Here is a 23,748-nt window from a genome sequence, read left to right as displayed (position 1 = left end):
ATGATATTTACAGGATTTACAATCTTAATTCTGAGAATCTTACGTAAATTTTTAGCGCCACCTATTAAATACTATCATAACTACACTGATGCCTACAAATGTATATTTTTAACCCCGACGCAAAAACGAAGGGGTGTTATAAGTTTGACGTGTCTGTCTGTCTGTCCGTCTGTCTGTCTGTCTGTCTGTCTGTCTGTCTGTCTGTCTGTCTGTTTGTCTGTCTGTGTGTGTGTCTGTCTGTGGCATCGTAGCTCCCGAACGGATGAACCGATTTAGATTTAGTTTTTTTTGTCTGACAGCTGAGTTAGTCGGGAGTGTTCTTAGCCATGTTTCATGAAAATTGGTCCACTATGTCGCGGTCGGGGGTTTTTTCAAAATTTTAATTTTGTGGTTAGGTTATTTTAAATATGTATTGACGTGATATCATTATATTAAATTAATAAAGAATGTCATGATTGTTATTATAACAAAACATGCAAAATATTTTTGGTAAAATATGATTTTGACCACTTCAAAGCTGCGAAACAGCGCCATGTAGGTACTTTTAAGCCTAAAAGGCCCATAAATTTCAGGGGTACGCTTTTTTGTATGGACTTTGTCTGATGTCCCATATTATATCGCCCTGAAAATTTAGAAAAACCCCCGACCGCGATACAGTAGACCGATTTTCATGAAACATGGCTAAGAACACTCCCGACTAACTCAGCTTTCAGACAAAAAAAACTAAATCCAAATCGGTTCATCCGTTCGGGAGCTTTGATGCCACAGACAGACATACAAGCAGCCAGACAGACAGGCGAAGGTCGACAAACCTTTACTACTAAGTGCGTTTCCAAATTATCCGATATCGGATGTCGCAAGGATTTCAGAGGAAAAATCCAAGATGGCGCCTGTAATGTATCTGTATATGTACATCGGTCCTACATCCGATATCGGATCGGATAATGTGAAACCGCACTTAGTAGTAACGGGTGGCGACCTTTACGGTATGAAGTAAAATAATATTTGTTGTGAACTTCAATGTAACGCCGACAACGCCGTGTCTTGCGTGGGCGACGGTCGCGCGACGGTCGCACGACCGTCGCCGTCGCGTCTCATACTTCCATATCGATAAGGTTTGATTTCGTATGCGTCGCATCACCGTCGCGCGACCATCGCGCGACCGTCGCCCACGCAAGCCACGGCGTAAGAGAACTACTTCATTAGCAGTAGCTTTTTAAGAGTGTAATATTAAAATTAATCTAGTAACAAAGGTAGTAAGGATCCATAAGTTTATAATAGGAAATTCGCTATCGCTTGTTAATAAAAAAAAGTACCTTATTAGGAGAAAATCCCCATGGAACTGGATAAAGAACTTATCTTACAAAAGTAAAAAAAAAAACTATTCAAAACACAAGTATTAAATGTTAAACGCAATTGTTAAATTGTATCTTGTTTTTTAATGCATGTTAATTATAAGATGTAATGTTTTAAAAAGAAGTGGCCCGCCGTGTTTCTTGCCGGTCCCATAGTGGATATCCTCCTCCAACTGAGGGGGGACTGATTTGAAGTCTTCTCGAGGCTGAGGCGTAGGGTTCGACCCGGCGTAGCTTTATTTGACGTTCATATGCGCATTGTAAGTAGGTATACTACTTGAAAAATAAATATTTCATTTCATTTCAAATCTGAACAGACCCATCTTTACTCCCAAAATATGTCAACAGTACAAAGCTACAAGATCTTAAATTGACCTCATTTACCGATGTCTACCCATCTTACAACTCGTACCTACATTTTAAGTACCCAAGAGTTCCCTAACATTTCCTTACATATCTTTATTTGGGTGCTCCGATAAAAAAATAATGTCCAACATTAAGGAGAGGACTTAATTTAAATATTTCTATGCGTGCTCCGTCTCTTTCCTTCTCGGTGTGTTTAGATATTTTTGTCTCTTTCGGGACCGCGATAAGTCACAGGGCGACGGCGGGTAAATGCCTTTTTAAGCGAACTTGAACAGAGTTACGTTCGTTTTTTAGGGGTCCGTGGGGGGAATATTTTTATTAAAATCTTCGAAAAATAGTCATTATTAACCTTTTACTCTCAAAATGTATGAAACAGACAATATTTTCCACCATGTCACATTGCAGTTGCTGTGCAGATGACTACATAATCACTCTTTACATTTTGGTATTCTAATTTTAAAAATGCTTCCAAGATGTGAGCAAGATGTCACTGAAATACGATTTGACATTGTCAAAAGTGACGTTTCTTGGAGAAAAATCTTCATTTTGTTACTAAGGCCGATAGTCCACTATCATATGTTTATCATAGAAATATGATCATACGTCTGTATGCCTCGCTTTTTCTCCAACGTGAAGAAAAAGGACAGCATGTCGCCTAGAGGTATGATCATTATTTCTATGATAAATATATGTTAGTGGACTATCGGCCTAACTCTTCCGTCCATCCAGTAATTTATAATATATACTCTGTCAAACAAGTCTGTCAGTAAATAAGAACAAAGAAAACTATATGTATCCTTTTCTTTAGGATGCTAGAGAATAGGATACCTATAGTTTTCTTTGTTCTTATTTACTGACAGACTTGTTCGACAGAGTATAGTACCTATAGGTATACGACAGCGATACCTCACCCTTCATTGCCTATTCATCAATTAAATACGTCTATAATATTGACGATGAGCAATATTATTTATCAACACAGAATTGTCCGTGTCAATGTCACTGCGGTGAAATATTCCACTGGCCCATATTCAAGTTGCTATCAAGCTACTAGTAGTAGTAGTAGTAATCACTTTATTGTGTACAACAGTTTATATACAATTTTAGATTTATTTTAGTTTAATTTTAGATTTATTTAGTTTAATTTTTATTTTAAGTTTAATTTTAGTGTAACTTTAGATTTATTTAGTTGAATATTATGTAAAACACAAATTATTATTGTTTTTATCATTTGTAGGAATAGAGATACAAAGGCGAGCTTATCCCTATAAGGGATCTCTTCCAGCTAACCTTGATATTGTCTTCGGTTACCGCGATAGTCAGTCATGTAATAAAACTATGGATACGGATTATATCGCGTATAATGAATTTACAATTTTATTCATCCCGACGTTTCGAACACTTTACAGCGTTACAATGTGCAAAAACTACCAACATACAAGAAATATAAATGAACCATAAATAATATAGTTTTTTAACGCTACAACTATAAAGTTTAGTTATACAGAACCCTCACTCCACACTGCCCATTCGCTCCCACAAAATTAGTAGGTACCTAAGTATACACTCTCCATTAGGGTTGTGATCGGGTGGTAAATTTAATGTTGAGTGATTTTAATCACATTGCTTCATTTTACAACCCTGTTGTGGTTTTCGTGCCAAAGGAAAAAGGTCATATCTCAACTTATAGCATTTTATAGTTAGACAAAAACTGTCAATTACAGGTTTTGTGCGTTTGAAATAGAGCTGAAAAATGATTAGTTCAAATAGATACGGGTTGATTATAGTGTCTTTATCATTTTTGTGGGTATAAACTATGTAACGACCATAAAATGGGGTGCCACGAGATAATGCATCGAGGCGGTTTGCTTTAATATTTTAATGGGAATTTTATTGATATTTTTACTACTACGTACTTAAAAGTCCTTAAAATATGTCTGCAGATTATTTTCTATGGAGTATTTCAATGTAAAATAAAATTACCTCATTTTATTTATTTCGTGGTTTTACAAAATATCATAAGAAGTTTTAGTAAAAATAAAATACAATTAAATTAAAAAGTAATCTAAATTAAACTAAGTCTAATAGTTAGTAGATCTATTTTTGCGTAAAAAAAAGAAACGGATGACAATTCAAAGACTTTAATCGACAGTTTAAAAATATTATACCTACTGATTTAGTAAAAAAAATATTTTTTTTAAGTATTTAGAATTATAAAAGTAATGAGTAGATAATTGAATGACTTTATTAAAAATACATTATGTGTAGGTTTCTATTCACATGTAAACATGTATCTAAACAGATAACTACAAACTTTTCCTTTTTTGATGATACGTATTTCCTGTATGCGTAACAATAAATTGTTATCCATTTTTTGCCTCAAAAACCTTTTCTTCACAAAACTTTTCCAAGTAACCCAGTTACTGAATAATAAATCAAAACTATGCCGGAATACAAAGTTTTGGGTAAAAAAGTAGTTATTGTGATACCACAGTTTACTTCGTGGGCGGTGTACATGTTATGCAACCTTGTCAAAGCAAGCCACCCGTTTATTCCCTACAATCTCTTTACTACTTAATCCTTAAATTATTGAGACAGGGCCCCATGTTAACCCACAATCAACCGTCGTATCTGATTTATAGTTTTTTTGGTGATTAATTTAAAATTGTGAGTTATCTCACTTCGTTCCGACCTTTAATTGGAATTTATCGACTAATGTGTTTTTAACAAATGTAATTTTTCTTTCAGATTATAGTAAACTTAGTTTATAAGTTGGTTTTGTTAATTAGGGATGATAGATCGGGGTTATAAATTAAAAATAGAAAGGAATGTTGTCAAATCATTTATTTTATTACAAGAGATAGGAAAATATTTACAACACGTAACTTAAAAGTTACTTATTTTCTATAATACTTACTATTTTTTTTATGAGATATAGAATTTAACAGAAAAATATTAAAATTGGTCACTCACGTATTTTTACATCAAAGATACCTACCTACATTCCGTGACCAATCGCCCGCGATTTGCGTTGATTCACCAACATGTGTTTCTGACTGACTTTCTGTTGATGCTCCTCGTTATGGTCCGAAACATGGTAAGTAACTTATGATATTTAAATACATAAGTGACCTAGTTTAATATAAGGTAGACACATTCGATTTAAAAAATATTAATTAAATATTTTGAATCAAAAATATTATCTAAATTATCTACATTAATGTTATAAGCAGACATCGTATCCCTTTCAACAATTTCGTTGCAGCATAGTAGAAATAAGAAAAGGAAATCAAATCTAGGGTGAACATGCATCTTCATGGCGAGCTCACTCCATCGTAGGCCACGTTTTTGAGTAGTCTGTGGCTAAGAGTTAGCACACTTATAATTAAAAAAATTGTATCATGTGTTTTCCTAACATCTACCAAATCATTGAAGGCTCATTTTACTGTTATTAATCCTAATTAACTGACTTCGGACATAGGTATAACAGGGTGAAATAAAAAGAACCATTCAAACTTATAGTGACTTATGAGGTCATAATGAACAACTTCTATTATAGGACCAATGCTGAAATCGAGAAAAAAATTTTGGTGTTCCATAGAAATGAGCGGCATCATGACAGTCAAGAATGTTAAGATGTATGGAACAGCTAAATTTTTTTTCTCGGTTTCATCATGGGTCCTATAATAAAAATTATTCATTATGACCTCAAAAGTCACTATTCAAAGTTTCAACGGTCGGTCCTTTTTTTTTAATTAGCCTCTTTTGTGTCCCACTGCTGGGCAAAGGCCTCCCCTCGCTTTCTCCACTCGACCCTGTTGTTGGCATTTTCCCACCATTTTGGGTAGAATGTGTCCTGGGTGGCTAGCCGAATGGCACAATCGCTCACGAAACGCTCACGAAACGAAGCGCTAGTAGATATCTATCTCTATCGCGCTTGCGTATTGGCTATGGCCAGGCCCCGTAGCCGAATGGCATTTCTCCGACGCCAAACGAAAGCGATACGCCGCTGGCTCTGTCGCGCCAATACGCAAGCGCGATAGAGATAGATATCTACTAGCGCTTCGTTTCGTGAGCGTTTCGTGAGCGATTGTGCCATTCGGCTAGCCACCCAGGTCGTCCCGCCATCTCCTTTTTATTTGATCGTCTTATTCGTCTTATATTCCTTTAACGCGACAATGCTGCACCAAAATTGCTAGAAAAGTTACGACGTCTAGTAAAGCATAGTTCACATAGTATTGGCACGCGTTTAGCGACGAATAAAAAAAATATTTAAAAATTAAAAAAAAAACTGATAATCACATCTTAATTTTAATACGTTGATAACTCTATATTAGAAATTTGGTTGATCTAACTTTTTGCGTTTGTAAGTTATTGATGATGGACGTTGATCGGCGAAAACGCACTGTGAACAAATACGTGAAAAATCCCCTTGGTCTGGGTCAATGATTGCTAAATTGTTGAATTTCCAGAAAACTACTAGGCAATAATTATTGCCCAAATCATTATTTCATTAAAGGACAATTAAATAATAGTGGCAAAATAATTCAAAATATCCACTCCTTGCGGTCCACACGGAATCAACAGACAAAAAAAATGGATGAAAATCTTGTTCAGAGGATGATGAATACTATTTTCAGAAAAGTCCGTAATTTTGTGCATAAACATAGTGAGTGATTGAAATATATGTGACACGCTATAAATTATTAAAAGATCTTTTATATTCTGCAATAAAAAATATTGTTTACATTTTTCTTTTCATTTAAAAATTAAATTCCTCCCATCGCGTACCAATTCAAAATTAACTATGCTTTAATAAGTCCTAATAGAATATGCTAAACGTAAATCCTCAAATAGGTTTGTTTTGAAATCCTATTGACCTAAAACTGTCTATCAATTTAAAGTCCAATTTCGATAGATAATTGCTTTCGAAAACTGAAATGGGTTTTGGTTCGAAACTCTAACTTATATTGTATATGAGCAAACACTATAAAGAAGCACTAACACGACTTATTGACGTTTGAGAATACGTTAGGTCACTTGTACACCCTCCATTTTATATAGAATTTGACAGTTGACAGCCCACTAACATTGAGTTAAGCAGGTGGTGCAAATGGCCCTTACTGACATTTTTACCGGCCGGAAAGCCTCAAATTTCAGGTCGCTGTGCTAAACGAAGTGTTCACATATTTGTGAGTACCATGACCATTCCGATACATCTGATGGCGACTGTACGCAATATACAGGGTGAAATAAAAATGACCGTTCAAACTTTGCATTGTGATTTTTGAGGTCATAATGAACAACCTTTATTATGGGACCTATGCTGAAATCGCAAAAAAAATTTGGCTGTTACATAGAAATGAGCGGCATCATGATGGTCGAAGTGTATAAAAACAGCCAATTTTTTTTGCGATTTGAGTATTGGTCTCATAATAAAAGTTGTTCATTATGACCTTAAAAGTCACTATGCAAAGTTTAAACGGTCCTTTTTATTTCACCCTGTAAAAAAATTAAGTAGATTCTAATATTTGAAGATTATTTAAAATTTTCATCTAAAACATTTTCATTTCAAGGCACCATTTTAATTCGTCTATTTTCAAACTGCTATGAAGCATGCCATCATGTAGTCATAATTTTATAAAAAAATCGCAAACCATAGGTTATCAAAATATAAATTAACAAAAATTAAGTATTATTCTAAAAGTTGCAATAATTAATATGTACAAAAAGTAACAAAATATATTTCAAGGTTAGATTTTGAAACTAATTTAATAATTTTAACTAAACATTTACTCATTTCTTTACAAAATGCACAAAAAAAGAAAAAAAAAATTATTCACTTTTTTTGTCTTGTCTTGCTATCGCTGACACCTAAAATCCGTGAAATCTGCCTACCCTTCTGAGAAACATTCGTGAAAATATCTAATTCATATTAATACTTTTGACAGATGGCTCAGATAAAAAAATAGCTCTTAGCTTATCAAACAAAGTAATATAATTATGCGTAAGACTTCTGTGGCCTATTTTACAATAATGACAATTGTCGCCCGACAGTGCCACTTCGCCGTTCATTCCCTGTTCAACAAGGAGATATTGACGCTGAGTAACAATGTTACTTATCAACCCAGAAATAGGCACAGAATTGTCAGTGTCAGGTGTTAATGCCACTGTGGTGGATTAGCCCACTTGATTAAAAAGTACGGTTATTACTACTCAGCGTAAATAGTTTAGCGTTTTTTTTCTTTGGGCCATTTTTTTACTTTGATATTCTAGAGAATTTCAGGTCTAGTTTAGGTCTATCTTAGTAGGAAAAAAAGTGTACCTACCAGAATTTCCATAATTTTTTGTTAGTCTCTTCTTTTGTTACCATACAATGAATGGATAATGGTAACACAATTAGATGAATTATATGGGGGGCACAATAATAATAAACATAATATATTTTATCAAAAATATCACATTTAAAAAAAGGGGACAAAAAAAGTTGGAAAAAAATGTAACGCAAAGTGTTACCATGGCGAAACACCCTACAGAAATATTCATGCAAAAGTTTACAAATCCTATCTCTGTTTATCTTCAATTTTTTCCGGGCAGCATTCGGGATATGGTTTTTCCAAGTTGCCCATCTTGAAGTACCCTAGTTCTGTGTTTGGCGCGCACCTAGAAAAAAAAATATTTATAGGCAAAGCGGACCCTGTAGGCGCTAGGCTGGGAAAACGCTAGGTTGAAGAAGAAGATTATAGGCCGGGGTTCAGACAGACTGAAAATAGGATGGCGGGATGACATGGATGCATTCTATCCAGGCAGGGTTACACAAATGACAGGGTTGAGTAGAAGCGAGACCTTTGCCCCAGGCTCCCATGAGATGTGGCAAAATGCCGGGAAAATATCAGAATGGAGATAAGATACACAGATGGACGAACAGTCAGATGGGTATGGAAAGCTATAACTGTTAAAGACAATTTGGCTACAAAAAATCGTCAAAAAAGCATTGAATAAATAAATAAACAAATAAATATTGGGGACACCTTACACAGATCAACTTAGCCCCAAACTAAGCATAGATTGTACTATGGGTGCTAAGCGACGATATACCTACATAAATAGATACTTATGTACCTACATAGAAAACATCCATGACTCAGGAACAAATATCTGTGCTCATCACACAAATAAATGCCCTTACCGGGATTCGAACCCAGGACCGCGGCTTAGCAGGCAGGGTCACTACCGACTGAGCCAGACCGGTCATCATTAAAAGTTTTTACTAACAGTAGTAATTTTATGACACAGGATCAGAAGTTTAATGAATTATTATTGCTGAGAAAGTGCGTTGGGATTTGTCAACTCGGTTCGTTGGATAAAATAAACATATTTTTTACTACCTGGCAGGTTTCTGTTTGCTTGGTCTACGTCTACGCTAAGAACAAAGGTAAGAATTTCATTCATCTTTGATATTTTGCTCAGTTTTCTTTCTTTTTTGTTCAAGAATTTCAAGATAGCTATTCAACTTTATAGCTTTGATTCGAGGAACTTCAATGGCATATAGGTACTTTACTTTTTTTTAATTGTGTTGTTTTTTTTTATTAACTACTTTTATTTATTTATACTTTATTGCACATAAAAAATAAATAAAAATGATGGACTTAATGCCTCAAGGCATTCTCTACCAGTCAACCACTGGGTCAAAAAGAAACATTTCCTGTATGTAGTACTGTCTAAACGATGTCAATAATTTCAACTCATAAAATGGAAATTTCTGTCCGAAACGAACAAGCGTGAATAGCAGTGTGTTGGATATTACTCAAATTAATTCTAGTTATTTATATCACGGTGTGCAATTTTCACGTTAGAAAATTATTATCTGTGTATAAGCAAGAGTTCGGAAACTTGAAATATGATACCAATCTCAAGTCGAAAAATAAAGGAGTGCTTTTTTAAAAAAAGTGTGGGGCATTTATAATCTATTGTTTTACAAAATACTTGATATAGTTCTGATATTATTAATATGGAAGAATACGCGAAATGCTACATTTTTGTATACCACTATATTTGCTTTTAAGTACTCACAGGACTAATAAAACATATGCATGAATTAAGAATCCTGCTCCTCGGTACCTAAACTTATCCTGCAAGTTATTTGAGGTTGATCACACAATGAATGCGCTTTCAAACAAGACATGTCTCAAGAGTATACACATTCATGGGACACTTCCTAAAGTGCCCAAAAATAAAGTGCCCGTTCTCTCTTTTGAAATTGATATTGATATGACTTAGGAAGAATCACCAAGGCTTCCAATGCTCAGACTGATTTTGGGACTGATCACGGCGGTGAGAGTGAAAATTTATCAAATACTTAGTCTAATCCTGCACAAAAAAATTCTTCATACAAATTTACCTATATTGTATGTTTGTTCCCTCTCTTGTGGGCTATTTCACCAGTGACATTGATACTTGACACTGACAATTCTGTGCCTAATTTCTGGGTTGATAAGTAACATTGTTACTCAGCGTCAATATTTCCTTGTTGATCAGGCAATGAACGGCAAAGTGTCACCGTCAGGCGACAATTGTCACAATTATAAAATACGCCACTGGCAGTGAATGTTAAAGGGGCTTTTAGTGATTTATGTTACTTATACTGAAAGTAAAATATAATACTTTTTGTTCGGACCATTCACGAAGGTGAGTGCTTTAGTTATTAGTATATAGTTATGCTGTTCCAGTTTTGGTTTGAAAAATTTGCGCTCCTATTTTTTATTATTATTATAAATGGGCTTACTCTTGGCCACAGACTAGTTAGTCAAAGGCAAAGATGTGGCCTACGATGGCGTGAGGTCGCCCAAAAGATGCCTGTTCACCCTAGATTTGAAGATTGCCGGGTTATATGAGCTCGGAAATATAACCGCCGACAAGGAATATCTACTCCTTCCAAATTCCATTCCATTCCATCCATCTTACCAAATCCAACTAAATTAAAAAGTTGGTTCTTAACAGATTGATGTAATATGTTGTGTTTCTGAACAAATTAAGTTCTCATCGCATCCTCAACCGCAGGGAACGGGAATGCTGCGGTCCCACCTACTCGCGCTAGCTCGCAAATTGGAATTTTTGACCAAATTTATACTCCAAATACTTAACTACCTACATTCTACTCAGTATACGGCTTTTGGTCGAGATTAGAAAACGTGTATCGTTTTACACAGTATTTTGTTTTGTATTAAAATTCCGACCATCGCTGGGAAATCTAAAGTTAGACACTCAAGTGTTACAAGCTTGTTAGTGATACTTACGTTACTCTTTCTACGTACGTTTCCATTATTTCTTCATTTTCAATACTTTTTAATTCTTCTATTGTTTTTTGACTCATTTCACTTTCTCTTGAATGTTTTTCTTCACTATGCACCTTTGGTATTGACCTTGTTTTCCTATTATTTTGATCTATTTTAATTACTTTAGACACCCGTTCTAATTTTATTCTCTTTTTCAGAGGTATATTAATAAGTTTAGACCGCTGTGCTATGTTTGCTCTGATTTCATTAATAACACCTTCGGATAGAGGATCAGTTTGCCATGATTTTTCATCTTTGACATTAGCATTAACATTAGCATTAGCATTTCCATCAACACTTTTTTCTACAACGGTCGGGTTTCTTTGCATATTATATACAGATTTCTGGTTAGGATAGTTAGTTCTATAGTAATCATAATACGCCCAAGGATTTCCTTTATAAAAATTGTTGTAGCCATTAGTGTAGTTGTACGCTAGCATATACGGATACACATTGCTAGGGGATCGTGGAGGGTAGTTTGCTGCTACAGACAATGGCTGATACTGATATGGACGAGCGCAAGAGTTACAAGGAACCTGTGGGGTAGGCCCGGGGCTAGGCGCGGGACCGTCATACACATTTCTTTGTTGGTAATACGGGGGCAAGCTCGGCCGGCTCATCGGAACATTAGGGACATTAGGGTATCCCGGTCTAATCTCAGTATTTGACAAAGATCCTGTTAAGTAATTGGGATAGTTTGTTCGACTTCGCTCATAATAATACGGTTGTGGCTGCATATATGGGTACGGGCTAGCTGAGTATATAGTCGCTCCGTCGAGTTCAGATCCTTCTGGCCTCATATCAGCGGCCTTTCTATGTTCATTAGCAGGTTCATACCAATAAGAGGGCATTAGTAAACCAATTTTGTCTCTCGATTCCCCTGATACTGCTTCATTTGCTCTGTCCTCCTTTACATCAGTGACTTTCATATCCTTATACATTTCTTGAGCTACATTATACAGTTCTATGACAGCTTGCAAGTCACTCTTCTTCACTGAATGCAGTAGTTCTGTAATTTTATCAATTTCTGCTTTATTTAAAAGCCTATCATTATCCTTGGTGAGTTCTGGCAAGATTTTTGTCAAAGTGAATTCATCTGTGTAATTAGCTTTATTACTGCCTCTGGGGTTTTGGTTGAAAAGACTCACGAACACTTTAGATGGTTGTTGCCCAGTGTTAATTCTTCTAAGTTTACATGTGTAGTTTCCGCAGAAAGTGGTGGATCGCCAAGTGGTGTTGATTTCATGAAGAGTCCCCGTATCTGGATCTTGACACACATATTCTGAAAAAGAAAAATAGAAAATTGTTAGAATTTTGTATCAGATAAATATTAAATTGGTTCAATCTGTCACACTGTGTTTAAACTGCTAAATCTTGACTGCAATTTTTAATATTTTTTTGGTAATTTCCTTTATTTATTAGCGTATTTAAACTTATAATATATTTAGTTCAGTACAGATATTTCTTAATTATACTTTAGTTGCATAAGAAGTAAAAAAATAAGACTTCAATATTGCAATTAAAAAGGAATATGCTTATTTAGGCCTGATTTAGACGGCGTGCGAACTCGCATGCGATTTTAGTTACATTGCGGGCAGTTGAGGTTACATAACAATTTGCACAGCCATCAAGTACTGCAATGTAATAAAACTCGTATGCGAGTTCTCGTACCGTCTAAATGGGCCCTTAGGGAATATATTTTCTAGACGTTAATTTTATAATTATAAAACATTCAATAAATGACAGTTCTTATCTTTCACATATACAGACTGTTTTTTTTAACTGATGTCTCAAGGGACTAGCTCCATTTTGAGACAATGCTAGAATAGATCACAATGATTGTTTAACTTTAACGATGACATACAATTGAATGGGCCAATGATGTCACAATACTCATTATACAACAAACCCCAAATGAGATGACACACTTAATTCGATTAATATCAACAATGAGTTATGATTATTGCAAGAACCCGCATGTAAACTAAATTGGATATTACAGGGTGATTTTGTAAGTAGTCAAACTTTGCCTAGTGACTTTTAAGTTCATAATTAACAATTTTATCATGGGACCAACGCTGATCATCATCATCCTCCTTGAGTTATCCCGGCATTTACCACTGCTCGTGGGAGCCTGGAGTCCGCTTTGACAACTAATCCCAAGATTTGGCGTAGGCACTAGTTTTTACGAAAGCGACTGCAATCTGACCTTCCAACCCGAAGGGTAAACTAGACCTTACTGTAATTAGTCCGGTTTCCTCACGATGGTTTCCTTCACCGAAAAGCGACTGGCAAATATCAAATGACATTTCGCATATAAGTTCCGAAAAACTCATTGGTGCGAGCCGGGGTTCGAACCCGCGACCTCCGGAACGAAAGTCGCACGTACTTACCGCTAGGCTACCAGCGTTCCTGGGACCAACGCCGATGCCGCAAGAAAAAATTTAGACAGCAAGAAAATATTGTCTTCGATTTAGCGCGTTAGTTACTCATGAAACTATAAAACGAAACGAAACTGAGACAGGGATTGTATGCGGTTTTGTAAGTAGTATATATATATTTTATATATATTAAATATTTATTGATTATTTATATATTTATTAATATATACTGCGTGTTAGACTAAGGAATGAAAAATGTATTGTTATTATTTTGTAGTTTTTGTATTATGTGGATGTCTACCGTCTCAAACTCTCCCTCAAATGCTCAAAGGTTAACTGGAAGAGATCCCTTAAAGGGATAAGTTCGCCTTTGTACTGAAACTTTTTATTTTAAATATTATGTGCTGTATTATTTTCCTGTACAATAAAGTGTTTACTTACTTACTTACTTACGAATTAACGCATTATTGGGATGAATGTTATACTACAGATGTAGTGCAAAAAGATTTGCCTTCGAATTGTTACGGAAGCGTACGAACGTGTCATGCTATTTCAGTCAGTGTCAATACAAGATGTACTGACATTGACTGAACTAGCATGACAAATACGAACGTCTCCGAAGGATGAATATGGATTATTATATCGCGTATACTAAGGTACAGATGTAGTGCAAAATAGTACATTACATCAGAGGCCGGGAAAATTAGGATTTCCGGCCAAGTGGGTATATACGGCTGAGCGAGCGTGCGAGCGAGGCCGGATAGGGATACGAGGCTGGGAATCCGTTTTCACGCCGAGGCATGTATAGTGCTTTTCTCAAACATACAATGAAATTTAAAAAAAATGCTCTAAAGGACAATATTTTATAAAAAAAAGTTACTTTGCAGGCCTAGGCCTAAAAAATAATATGAAATCCCTTTACAGTCCTCTCGAGTTGTTGCGCCCAAAAAGCGATACTTCCCAGCCCATTTTAAGGAACGTAAAGACAATATTTCATTGCATGTTTGAGAAAAGGTACTTTTCTTTCATGTTTCATACATTTTGACTGGGACGTGATTCCGCTCATTTCTATGGAACAGCCAATTTATTCGCGATTTCTCCATTAGTAATAAGAGTCGTGCATTACGACCCCAAAAGTCACTATGCAAAGTTTGACCAGGAGGGTACCATGAAGCACTAAAGACGTTCCGTTTAGGTTGAGAGAAAGGGACACAGCTATAGCAGTTACAGCTCCGTCCCTCTCTCTCAACCTAAACTGAACGGCTTTAGCACGTCATGGTAACCCCCCAGTACTTATAAAATCAACCAGGCCCCCCCAAACGAAAGCGATACTGGCGAGCTGGCTCTGTCGCGCCAATACGCAAGCGCGATAGGGATAGATATCTACTAGCGCTTCGTTTCGTGAGCGTTTCGTGAGCGATTGTGCCATTCGGCTAGCCACCCTGTATTTGAGTTTCGATGACAAAAGGGTGGATATGATTCTTCAAATTTTATAAGACATTTTTAACGCTGACATGTGTTCATTTTTATGAATAGGTACTTATTGCTTTTACTATAAATTGTGTTTTATGAACAGTAAACATGACTGACTGTTTACTTCGTTATTAATTCTGCGCACAACTGCAAATAGGCTATCAATAATAAATACGTTGCAGTACTATTTACTTATGTGGACTATTATTACTTATTTAAAGTACATAAAGTGAACTATTGCTGTAATGACCTCTTTAAGGATCGCATGTTGAAAAGTTTAAGTATGTTCTAATAACATATTTTTAAATTAAATGAAAAATGGAAAAATTCACACCTCCGGTACACAATTCACAGCCCCGGCAAGGCCATAGGTCGCAGGTTCGAGTTCTGTCGGAGGTGTGAATTTTTCCATTTTTCCTTTAATTTAAAAATATGTAATATCGCTCGCAGACGTTTCTGCATGATAAAAAACAAATGTATGTTCTAATAATTCACTGTAAAAGAATACGACATCATCATCATTGGTCACAGCATCTCTGCAGCGTGATAATTGCAGTGACTAGAAGCAAAAAATACAACAAAGCGGAAACGTAAATAAATAAATATTATAGGACATTATTACTTAGATTGACTGAGTCCCACGGTAAGCCCAAGAAGGCTTGTGTTGTGGGTACTCGGACAACGATATATATAATATACAAATACTCACCGACCGGTCTGGCTCAGTCGGTAGTGACCCTGCCTGCTAAGCCGCGGTCCCGGGTTTGAATCCCGGTAAGGGCATTTATTTGTGTGATGACCACAGATTTTTGTTCCTGAGTCATGGATTTATTCTATGTATATAAGTATGTATTTATCTATTTAAGTATGTATATCGTCGCTTAGCACATAATAGTACAAGCTTTGCTTAGATTGGGGCTAAGTTGATCTGTGTAAGGTGCCCCCGATATTTATTTATTTATTATTATTTATTTATTTATTTACTTATATATATAGAAAACATCCATGACCCAGGAACAAATATCAGTGCTCATCACACAAATAAATGCCCTTACCGGGATTCGAAGATTCGAACCCGGGACTGCGGCTTAGCAGGCAGGGTCACTACGCGCTAGGCCAGACGTCGTCAAAAAAGTAATTCGATACTCGTGTCGAATTGAAACGTTCCCTTTGGTGGTTAAAATAAAAGTTGGATCTTTATTGAGAATGTTTTAATTTTTACACGTCTATTGTAGAAATACAGCGTGTGGATTCCATACGGGCGAATAATTTATCCAGTTATAGTATCTGATGTTTTTTTTTTTTTTAATAAATATTATAGGACATTCTTACACAGATTGACTGAGGCCCACGGTAAGCTCAAGAAGGCTTGTGCTGTGGGAACTCAGAGAACGATATATATATTTTCTTTTCTTTTCTTTTCTTTTCTTTTCTTTCTTTTCTTTCTTTTCTTTCTTTTCTTTCTTTTCTTTCTTTTCTTTCTTTTCTTTCTTTTCTTTCTTTTCTTTGTTTTCTTTCTTTTCTTTCTTTTCTTTCTTTTCTTTCTTTTCTTTCTTTTCTTTCTTTTCTTTCTTTTCTTTCTTTTCTTTCTTTTCTTTCTTTTCTTTCTTTTCTTTCTTTTCTTTCTTTTCTTTCTTTTCTTTCTTTTCTTTCTTTTCTTTCTTTTCTTTCTTTTCTTTCTTTTCTTTTTCTTTTCTTTTTCTTTCTTTTTCTTTTATGTTATCTAAGTTTCGTGACGCATTGGTGTTACTGTAATGTCATGTAAACATGTTTTTACTAATAAATAATAAATAATAATATATAATATATAAATACTTATATACATAGAAAACATCCATGACTCAGGAACAAATATCTGTGCTCATCACACTAATAAATGCCCTTACCGGGATTCGAACCCGGGACCGCGGCGCAGCAGGCAGGGTCACTACCGACTGCGCCAGACCGGTCGTCAAACGGATACGTGATACGAATTGTATAGGATTATCATTTTTCTAAAAAGTGTTATTAATTAAGGGTGCTTTCAAAAAAAACGTCAAAAGATTGTAAAATTGATAGTTTTAGTCGGTGAAATACTACACTTTCCGTTATCCAATAGATTTAGTTCATTCAAGTTTCAGTTAGACCATCTTCTTATCTTGATTTTTATACGACTGGATTTTTGAAAACTAACTCATTAAATTAATTATGATTTTTTGCACATTAATGCACATTTAGAAAAACTCACGTATAGAGCTGAATTAGTCGATCTCATTTGTAAAATTTGGACAATTTTGAATACTAAAACAGGTAAATTTATAATTCGTATATCCTGTACTACAATCATCTCAGACTACATTCTTATTATAAGGTTTTGAAAAAGAGTAAACGATGCTAAGACGAATTTAATTTTTTTCAGAAATCACCTAGTCTTGAGTGACAATTTCTTTGAAAATCAACATCACATCGAAGTAGTTTTTGTACCTAATTAATTTGCAGCATTTACTTAAATTGCTGTTATACCTTAGTGATTATAAATTGCTATTATTTATTTTTGGCAATTTTTTGAAAACGAGCCTTCACCGGTACAATTATTACCACTTTTGGACATTTTCTCATATTTTGTTAGACCAAGTAGAAAAAGTCCTATAATGTGATATATATTTGTAAACTACTCGCAAAGCCCTTTAATTTGATACCAAACACGGTATGATCAAGCGCTCGGTTGCGATTTCACTGTTTTTCACACGAAAGCCCTCTTAAGAGTAATTAATTTTTGAAATCTGGCCCAGCAGCAACGTACACCATCCAATTAATTTGACATGACATAAACGTCATGTCGTAATGACGTTTAGGTAGGTACGCTAATTGATGTGGATATAATACATTGCGTGCTGAATTATTTTGTATGAAAAAAAATATCTCATCTATTAACGATTTTGACGACCGGTCTGGCCTAGCGGGTAGTGACCCTGCCTGCTACGCAGCGGTCCCGGGTTCGAATCCCGGTAAGGGCATTTATTTGTGTGATGAGCACAGATATTTGTTCCTGAGTCATGGATGTTTTCTATGTATATAAGTATTTGTATATTATATATATCGTTGTCTGAGTACCTGCAACGAATATCTTAATGACGATTAGTATCGGACCTGAGGAGCCTAACTAGATGTTTTTTTTAAATAAATAAAATAAATATTATAGGATATTCTTACACAGATTGACCGAGTCCCACGGTAAGCTCAAGAAGGCTTGTTCTTGAGCTTACCGTGGGACTCGGTCAATCTGTGTAAGAATATCCTATAATATTTATTTTAAAAACATCTCCTATAAAAACATCTAGTTAGGCTCCTCAGGTCCGATACTAATCGTCATTAAGATATTCGCCCGTATGGAATACACACGCTGTATACTTACACGTGTATTGTAATCAGACGAGTGGGTGTTCGATATACGGAAGTAGATAAAGTTGAAAATTTACCGATAATCTCTGTCTGAATAAACGTCAGTCTATTATTATGTTGAGCCGAGCTCTAATAAGCAGAATCGATAAACTTGTTATTTTTAGCTATATTATATTATGTCAGTTCCACTTTTATGTCTAAGGTTAAAAATAATTATGCCAATATTAGATTATTATTATTATGAGCCTATTGTGTCCCACTGCTGGGCAAAGGCCTCCCCCTTCTTTCTCCATTCTTCTCGATCTTGAGCTAAAACTGGCCAGTCTGTCAAAAAGGAGTCCAAGTTATCCCGCCATCGCCGGCGAGGTCTGCCGGATCCTCTGATATTAGATATTTATTATAAAGGTAAAACTATACATTGTAAGAAATAGGTAATTAAATAGCTTTTTATTAATTAATTATATATATTTTTTACATTCTATGTCCCACTGCTGGGCAAAGGCGGTCCCCTTTTTTTAAATTAAACAACAGGTGTTATGTATATATGTTTTTTCGTAACATTTTGATACTTAGTTTCCCAGATATTTCTTATGTATACTTACTTCAGAAATAATACTACATAATACCACATACACACTTACTAATTCTATCTATACCTTTTATTTTTATTGTAGACTGATCAGCGATTAACCCGAGTCACACCTGATGGAAAGTGAAGACGAGCATTTCTTTTTTTTGCCAATAAAAAATTTTTGACTGTTTTAGGGAATTTTAGGTCAGTTGTACTCAGAATCACGAGTACTTTCAATCTCACTGAGAGACAAAAAGTGTCCCAAATTTCCATACATTTTTGTTACTTCCCTCTTTTGTTACCAACATGTACGGAAAATGGTAACAAAATAAGAAAAAATCGTATAAGACAATTTTTTTAACTACTAGGATTGAAAAAGCTAGTAATTCTAAGTAGAAATTGCATTTTTTTGCAAAAAATGTCATACTTCATAAAAGTGGCAAAAAAAAAAGAAATTTAATGCTCAGACAGAGTCTAAGATGGAGCTCGCCGATTCAGTAATAGCAATAATAATCTATACCTACTATACGAACTATACTAAAAGATCTACTTCGAACTAACATTGATAAAGTTTTGTTTAGTTTCTTGTTGCAAGCGAACAATGCCTGTAGTGCCATTATTTGTAAATATAAATACCTACACATACATGCATATCGATTTACTGACTCTTCAAATAACAGTTTGAATGATCCATTCTATAGTAATATTATAAATATGTATGCTACCTACCTACTTGTTACTTATAGTTTAGGCACCTAACTCATGGAACCAGGACAAAATAATAAACATTACTGGACATTCTTACATGGATTGACTTTGTCCCTTGGTAAGCTCAAGAAGGCTTCTATTTTGGGTACTCAGGGCAGATATATATTTATAATATATACTAGCTTTTGCCCGCGGTTTCGCTCGCGTTAGAAAGAGATAAAAAGTAGCCTATGTCATTCTCCATCCCTTTAACTATCTCCACTTAAAAATTATGTCAACGACGGACAAATAAACAGACACACACACTTTACCATTTATAATATTAGTATGGATAAATACTTATATACATAGAAATCATCCATGACTCCTCCTTGAATTATCCCGGCATTTGACACGGCTCATATGAGCTGTGACTTAGGAAAAAATATTTGTGCTCATCACACAATAAATCCTTCTACCGGAATTCGAACCCGAGACTGCGGCTTAGCGGGCAGAGTCACTACGCACTACTTAGGTCCTGCTTTTTTTTAAGATACTTGAAATTAATAAATTAAATAAATATTATAGGACATTCTTGCACAGATTGATTAAGTCCCACGGTAAGCTCAAGAAGACTTGTGTTGCAGGTACTCGGAAAACGATATATATAATATATAAATACTTGTATACATAGAAAACATCCATGACTTAGGAACTAATATATATGCTCAATTGCTCATCACATAAATAAATGTGTCGCTTAACTTCAAAAAAGGGTAAATCCATTCTGATATAAAGTTGATTCTTTTTCAGATTATTTTTATACATAATCAACCTTAAAGCAGAATGGATTTACCAGAGTTTGAAGTTAAGCGACACAAATGCCCTTACCGGGATTCGAACCCAGGACCGCAGCGTAGCCAGGCAGGGTCACAACCGACTAGGCGAAATTGGTCGCCGAAAAAAATGATGTAATTTGACCCCAATGTTGTCGTTTAGAAAAGTTATAAATTAGATTTAGGTCACGATCATAAAAGATTAATAGAGCAGAAATATGTGTAATGCAGTCACAGTTGCAAATAACTGGTTCTATTTATTCAGGTAATATAAACATGCTTATATAGATTAATACCTCTATATCAAATAACATAGTTGACGAGTCGACAACGGAAAGGTTTAGCTTATACTAATGATCATTTTTCTAAACAAAATTACTGTTTAAATATCCAACTACGCTTTTTAATCACTAATTTTTTATGCTGCTTTCATAATATTATGTAAGTAACGTTTAATGCATCATTTTCAAGGCAATTTTTATCACTATAGTAGAAAGTTTTCAAGTTTATTATTTTTAATCAATACAAGAAACCCGCCTTGGAATCGCACGTGAATCCATACTAATATTATTAATGGGAAAGTGTGTGTGCCTGTTTGTCCGTCCTTCACGGCTAAACGGAGCGACGAATTATCGTGGTTTTTTAACGGAGACAGTTGCAGGGATGGTGAGTGACATAGGCTACTTTTTGTCTCTTTCTAACGCGAGCGAAGCCGCGGGAAAAAGCTAGTTATACATATATTTAATCTAGGTAATCCTCCTCTACATAGGTATTTAAAAAAATCATTGAAATAAATTACGCCTGTATCCCATGAAAGGGTAGGCAGAGCACATGAAAGCACTCAAGTTTCCGTGCCACTCTTGATAACTAAGGGGGTGGTGAAATTCTACCCCGTCACCAGACGGAGAATTAAGATCCGTTTCATAATTTTAATAATCTAAGCATACATAGGGACAGATAGCGGGAAGCGACTTTGTTTTAATATTAAGGTACAGCGGGGCAAATCTCGACAGGGGGGCAAATGTAACTGGTCCATTTTTTACATGTTTTACAATGTTTGCATTATTAAATAGAGTGTCCACCGGTTATATATGGCAGGCGTGTTCAGTGGATACATGTAGAATTCAATATCATAGTGTAATAATGGAAAAAATGGATTAGTTACAATTGTCCTCCAGTCGAGATTTACCCCGATGTACCTTATGTAATTTTAAAACACTAAATTAAAAAAAAAACTCACCTTTAGCGACGTGGGTACTCCTCACGCACGCACACAGATACAAAAATGCGCAGGCGACGCGGACACACGCGCGCGGCATAGCTGCAGAAATGCGACGGCCGGCGGCTCGGGTTACAGCGGTGTTTTGGTTTTGGTGGCGGAAGACGGTGGTTCTTAAACTATAGCTTATTTAAATCCTAACCAGGCAGGTACGGTCGCGTTAATTTTTTTTTTATTATTCAAGAACAAACAGTCATACTTATACAATTAAATATACATATGTAAACTTAGCTATATAGCCAAATTTTAATTAATTATAGACCTGTTCTCCAAATTACAAAAATCGAGTTACAATAATAGTATTAAAGTATATTACCTACTATAAGACTTAAAATAGGCATTGTGCATTGTAGTTAAATACATTAAGAAGTGTAAGAGAAATTAATTCAAAATGGAAGTACAGTCTGAATACTTATAACATAGGTATTAATTATTTTGACAGAGAATAATACGGTACTTTTAGAGTCCTAGTGAACTGCCAAACACATTTTAATTTCTACTCTTTGCTAGACTGTATTGTGGCCATGAGATTATTAGTAGGGCCATATACCTAATATAGGCCCCTATATACTACTGTTTAACACAGGGGCACTTTTACATTTTTGTTTCAATATCAATACTTTATTTATAAAAACAAGTAATAATAGAGTAAACAAGTAATAAAAACAAAACACTATATTAGTTATACCCTACCCCTACTAAAACTAACATAGTGAAAAAATATTCCATCGATTAAGGGTGCTTTCAAGAAAAATGTCAAAATAATGTAAAATTTTAGTCGGTAAAATACTACACTTTCCGTTATCTAAACGATATATTTTATTGAAGTTTCAATTAAAGCATCTTATTATCTTGATTCTTATCAGACGAGATTTTAGAAAACTAGCTCACTAAATTTTTTCTCTGATGCACGTTTTGAAAAATCCGCGGATAGCGTTGAATTAGTCGATCTTATTTGTAAAATTTGGACAATTTTGAAGACTGAAACTAGTAAATTTATAATACGTATATGCTGTACAACAATCTTTTCAGATTACATTTTTATTATAAGGGTTTGAAAAAGAGTAAACGAGGCTAAGACGAATTCAATTTTTTTCAGAATTTACCTAAAATTAAGCAACAATTTCTTTTGAAATCTACATCAAACTATAACTAAATAAAAACTTGCGTATAGTTACGAAACTACGAGAACTTAGCGACAAAAGGAAGTTCTGAGTGCTCCACACGAATCTTCGCTATTCGAGTTTTCCTAACAATGCTGTGCTTAAAATATGACCAGAATATTCGGTTTTTGTATTGTTTTGTAAAGTTTGGAGTGTTAATGAAAGCAAGTTTTAGTACTTACCTACTTAACCTCTTAGGCGTAAAATACACACAGGCGGCGAGGGACGTGGAGCGTGGCCGCCGCCACCGCGCCACCGCGCCTCTATGCGGCGCGTCTAACGTCTGTCCTATACAGAATGTACTGAGGAGACGTTTTATAAATTACACTCGGGCGGCGCGGCGCTGGCGTCCGTTCCGCGTCTTACGACGTGCGTCACCTGTGTATAGATAGGCCCTTAAGTGTAAGACCTGAGTAGACGCTTGGAGTGGAGCGTTCGGCGGGCGAGCGTGCGTCCACTCTATGCAGCGTCGACTCAGGTCACTTGTATGAGCTTCATTTGTTTGACATACACGCCGCACGCCCCGCCCCTCCGCTTGACCAAGATGAGCGTGCGCACGTGCCTTACACTAAAAGCTTCACTATTTTAAGGACGAGTTTCTCATGATTGGTTAAAATAAGAATAAATTTACGTCGCTCATCTCCTATGGGAAGGCACCCTTAGGACTTATCAATTTCAATTTCATTTTTTGACAAGTACATGCATGGCACATGGCTTATGACCGCGTTCAATGGAGACACGCTACTTGTGGTCGCGATCCTCAGCATTGAGGGAACGAGGAAGAAGAAGAAGTATACAATAATTATTCTTATCTCTAAATGTGTTAGTAAATACCTACAAGCTAAAAAACAACAAGAAAAAACTAATTCTTCGAACAAATTAATTTATCCTCAAAGAAAATAATTTAATTTTGTATTTTTT

General features: G+C 35.3%; 2 protein-coding genes across 2 annotated transcripts in view; one reads left to right on the top strand and one right to left on the bottom strand.

The window, feature by feature from the left end:
- The window catches only part of LOC125239451 (protein madd-4), a 699,588-nt gene that overhangs the window by 360,655 nt on the left and 315,185 nt on the right, over window positions 1-23,748 (top strand). The window lies entirely within an intron of this gene.
- LOC125239475 lies at window positions 8,262-21,704 on the bottom strand. The gene is made up of 3 exons (XM_048147091.1): window positions 21,626-21,704; window positions 11,018-12,338; window positions 8,262-8,384 (listed from the first exon to the last, which is right to left on the bottom strand). Exons 1-3 carry the CDS (start codon window positions 21,702-21,704, stop codon window positions 8,285-8,287), a joined length of 1,500 nt encoding a protein of 499 aa, XP_048003048.1. The 3' UTR covers window positions 8,262-8,284.

The sequence above is a fragment of the Leguminivora glycinivorella genome, chromosome 2 (assembly GCF_023078275.1).
Source record: "Leguminivora glycinivorella isolate SPB_JAAS2020 chromosome 2, LegGlyc_1.1, whole genome shotgun sequence".
NCBI classification, from domain to species: Eukaryota; Metazoa; Arthropoda; class Insecta; order Lepidoptera; family Tortricidae; genus Leguminivora; species Leguminivora glycinivorella.
The sequence above is the reverse complement of the archived record's forward strand: the minus strand, read 5'-3'. Positions and strand labels throughout refer to the sequence as shown.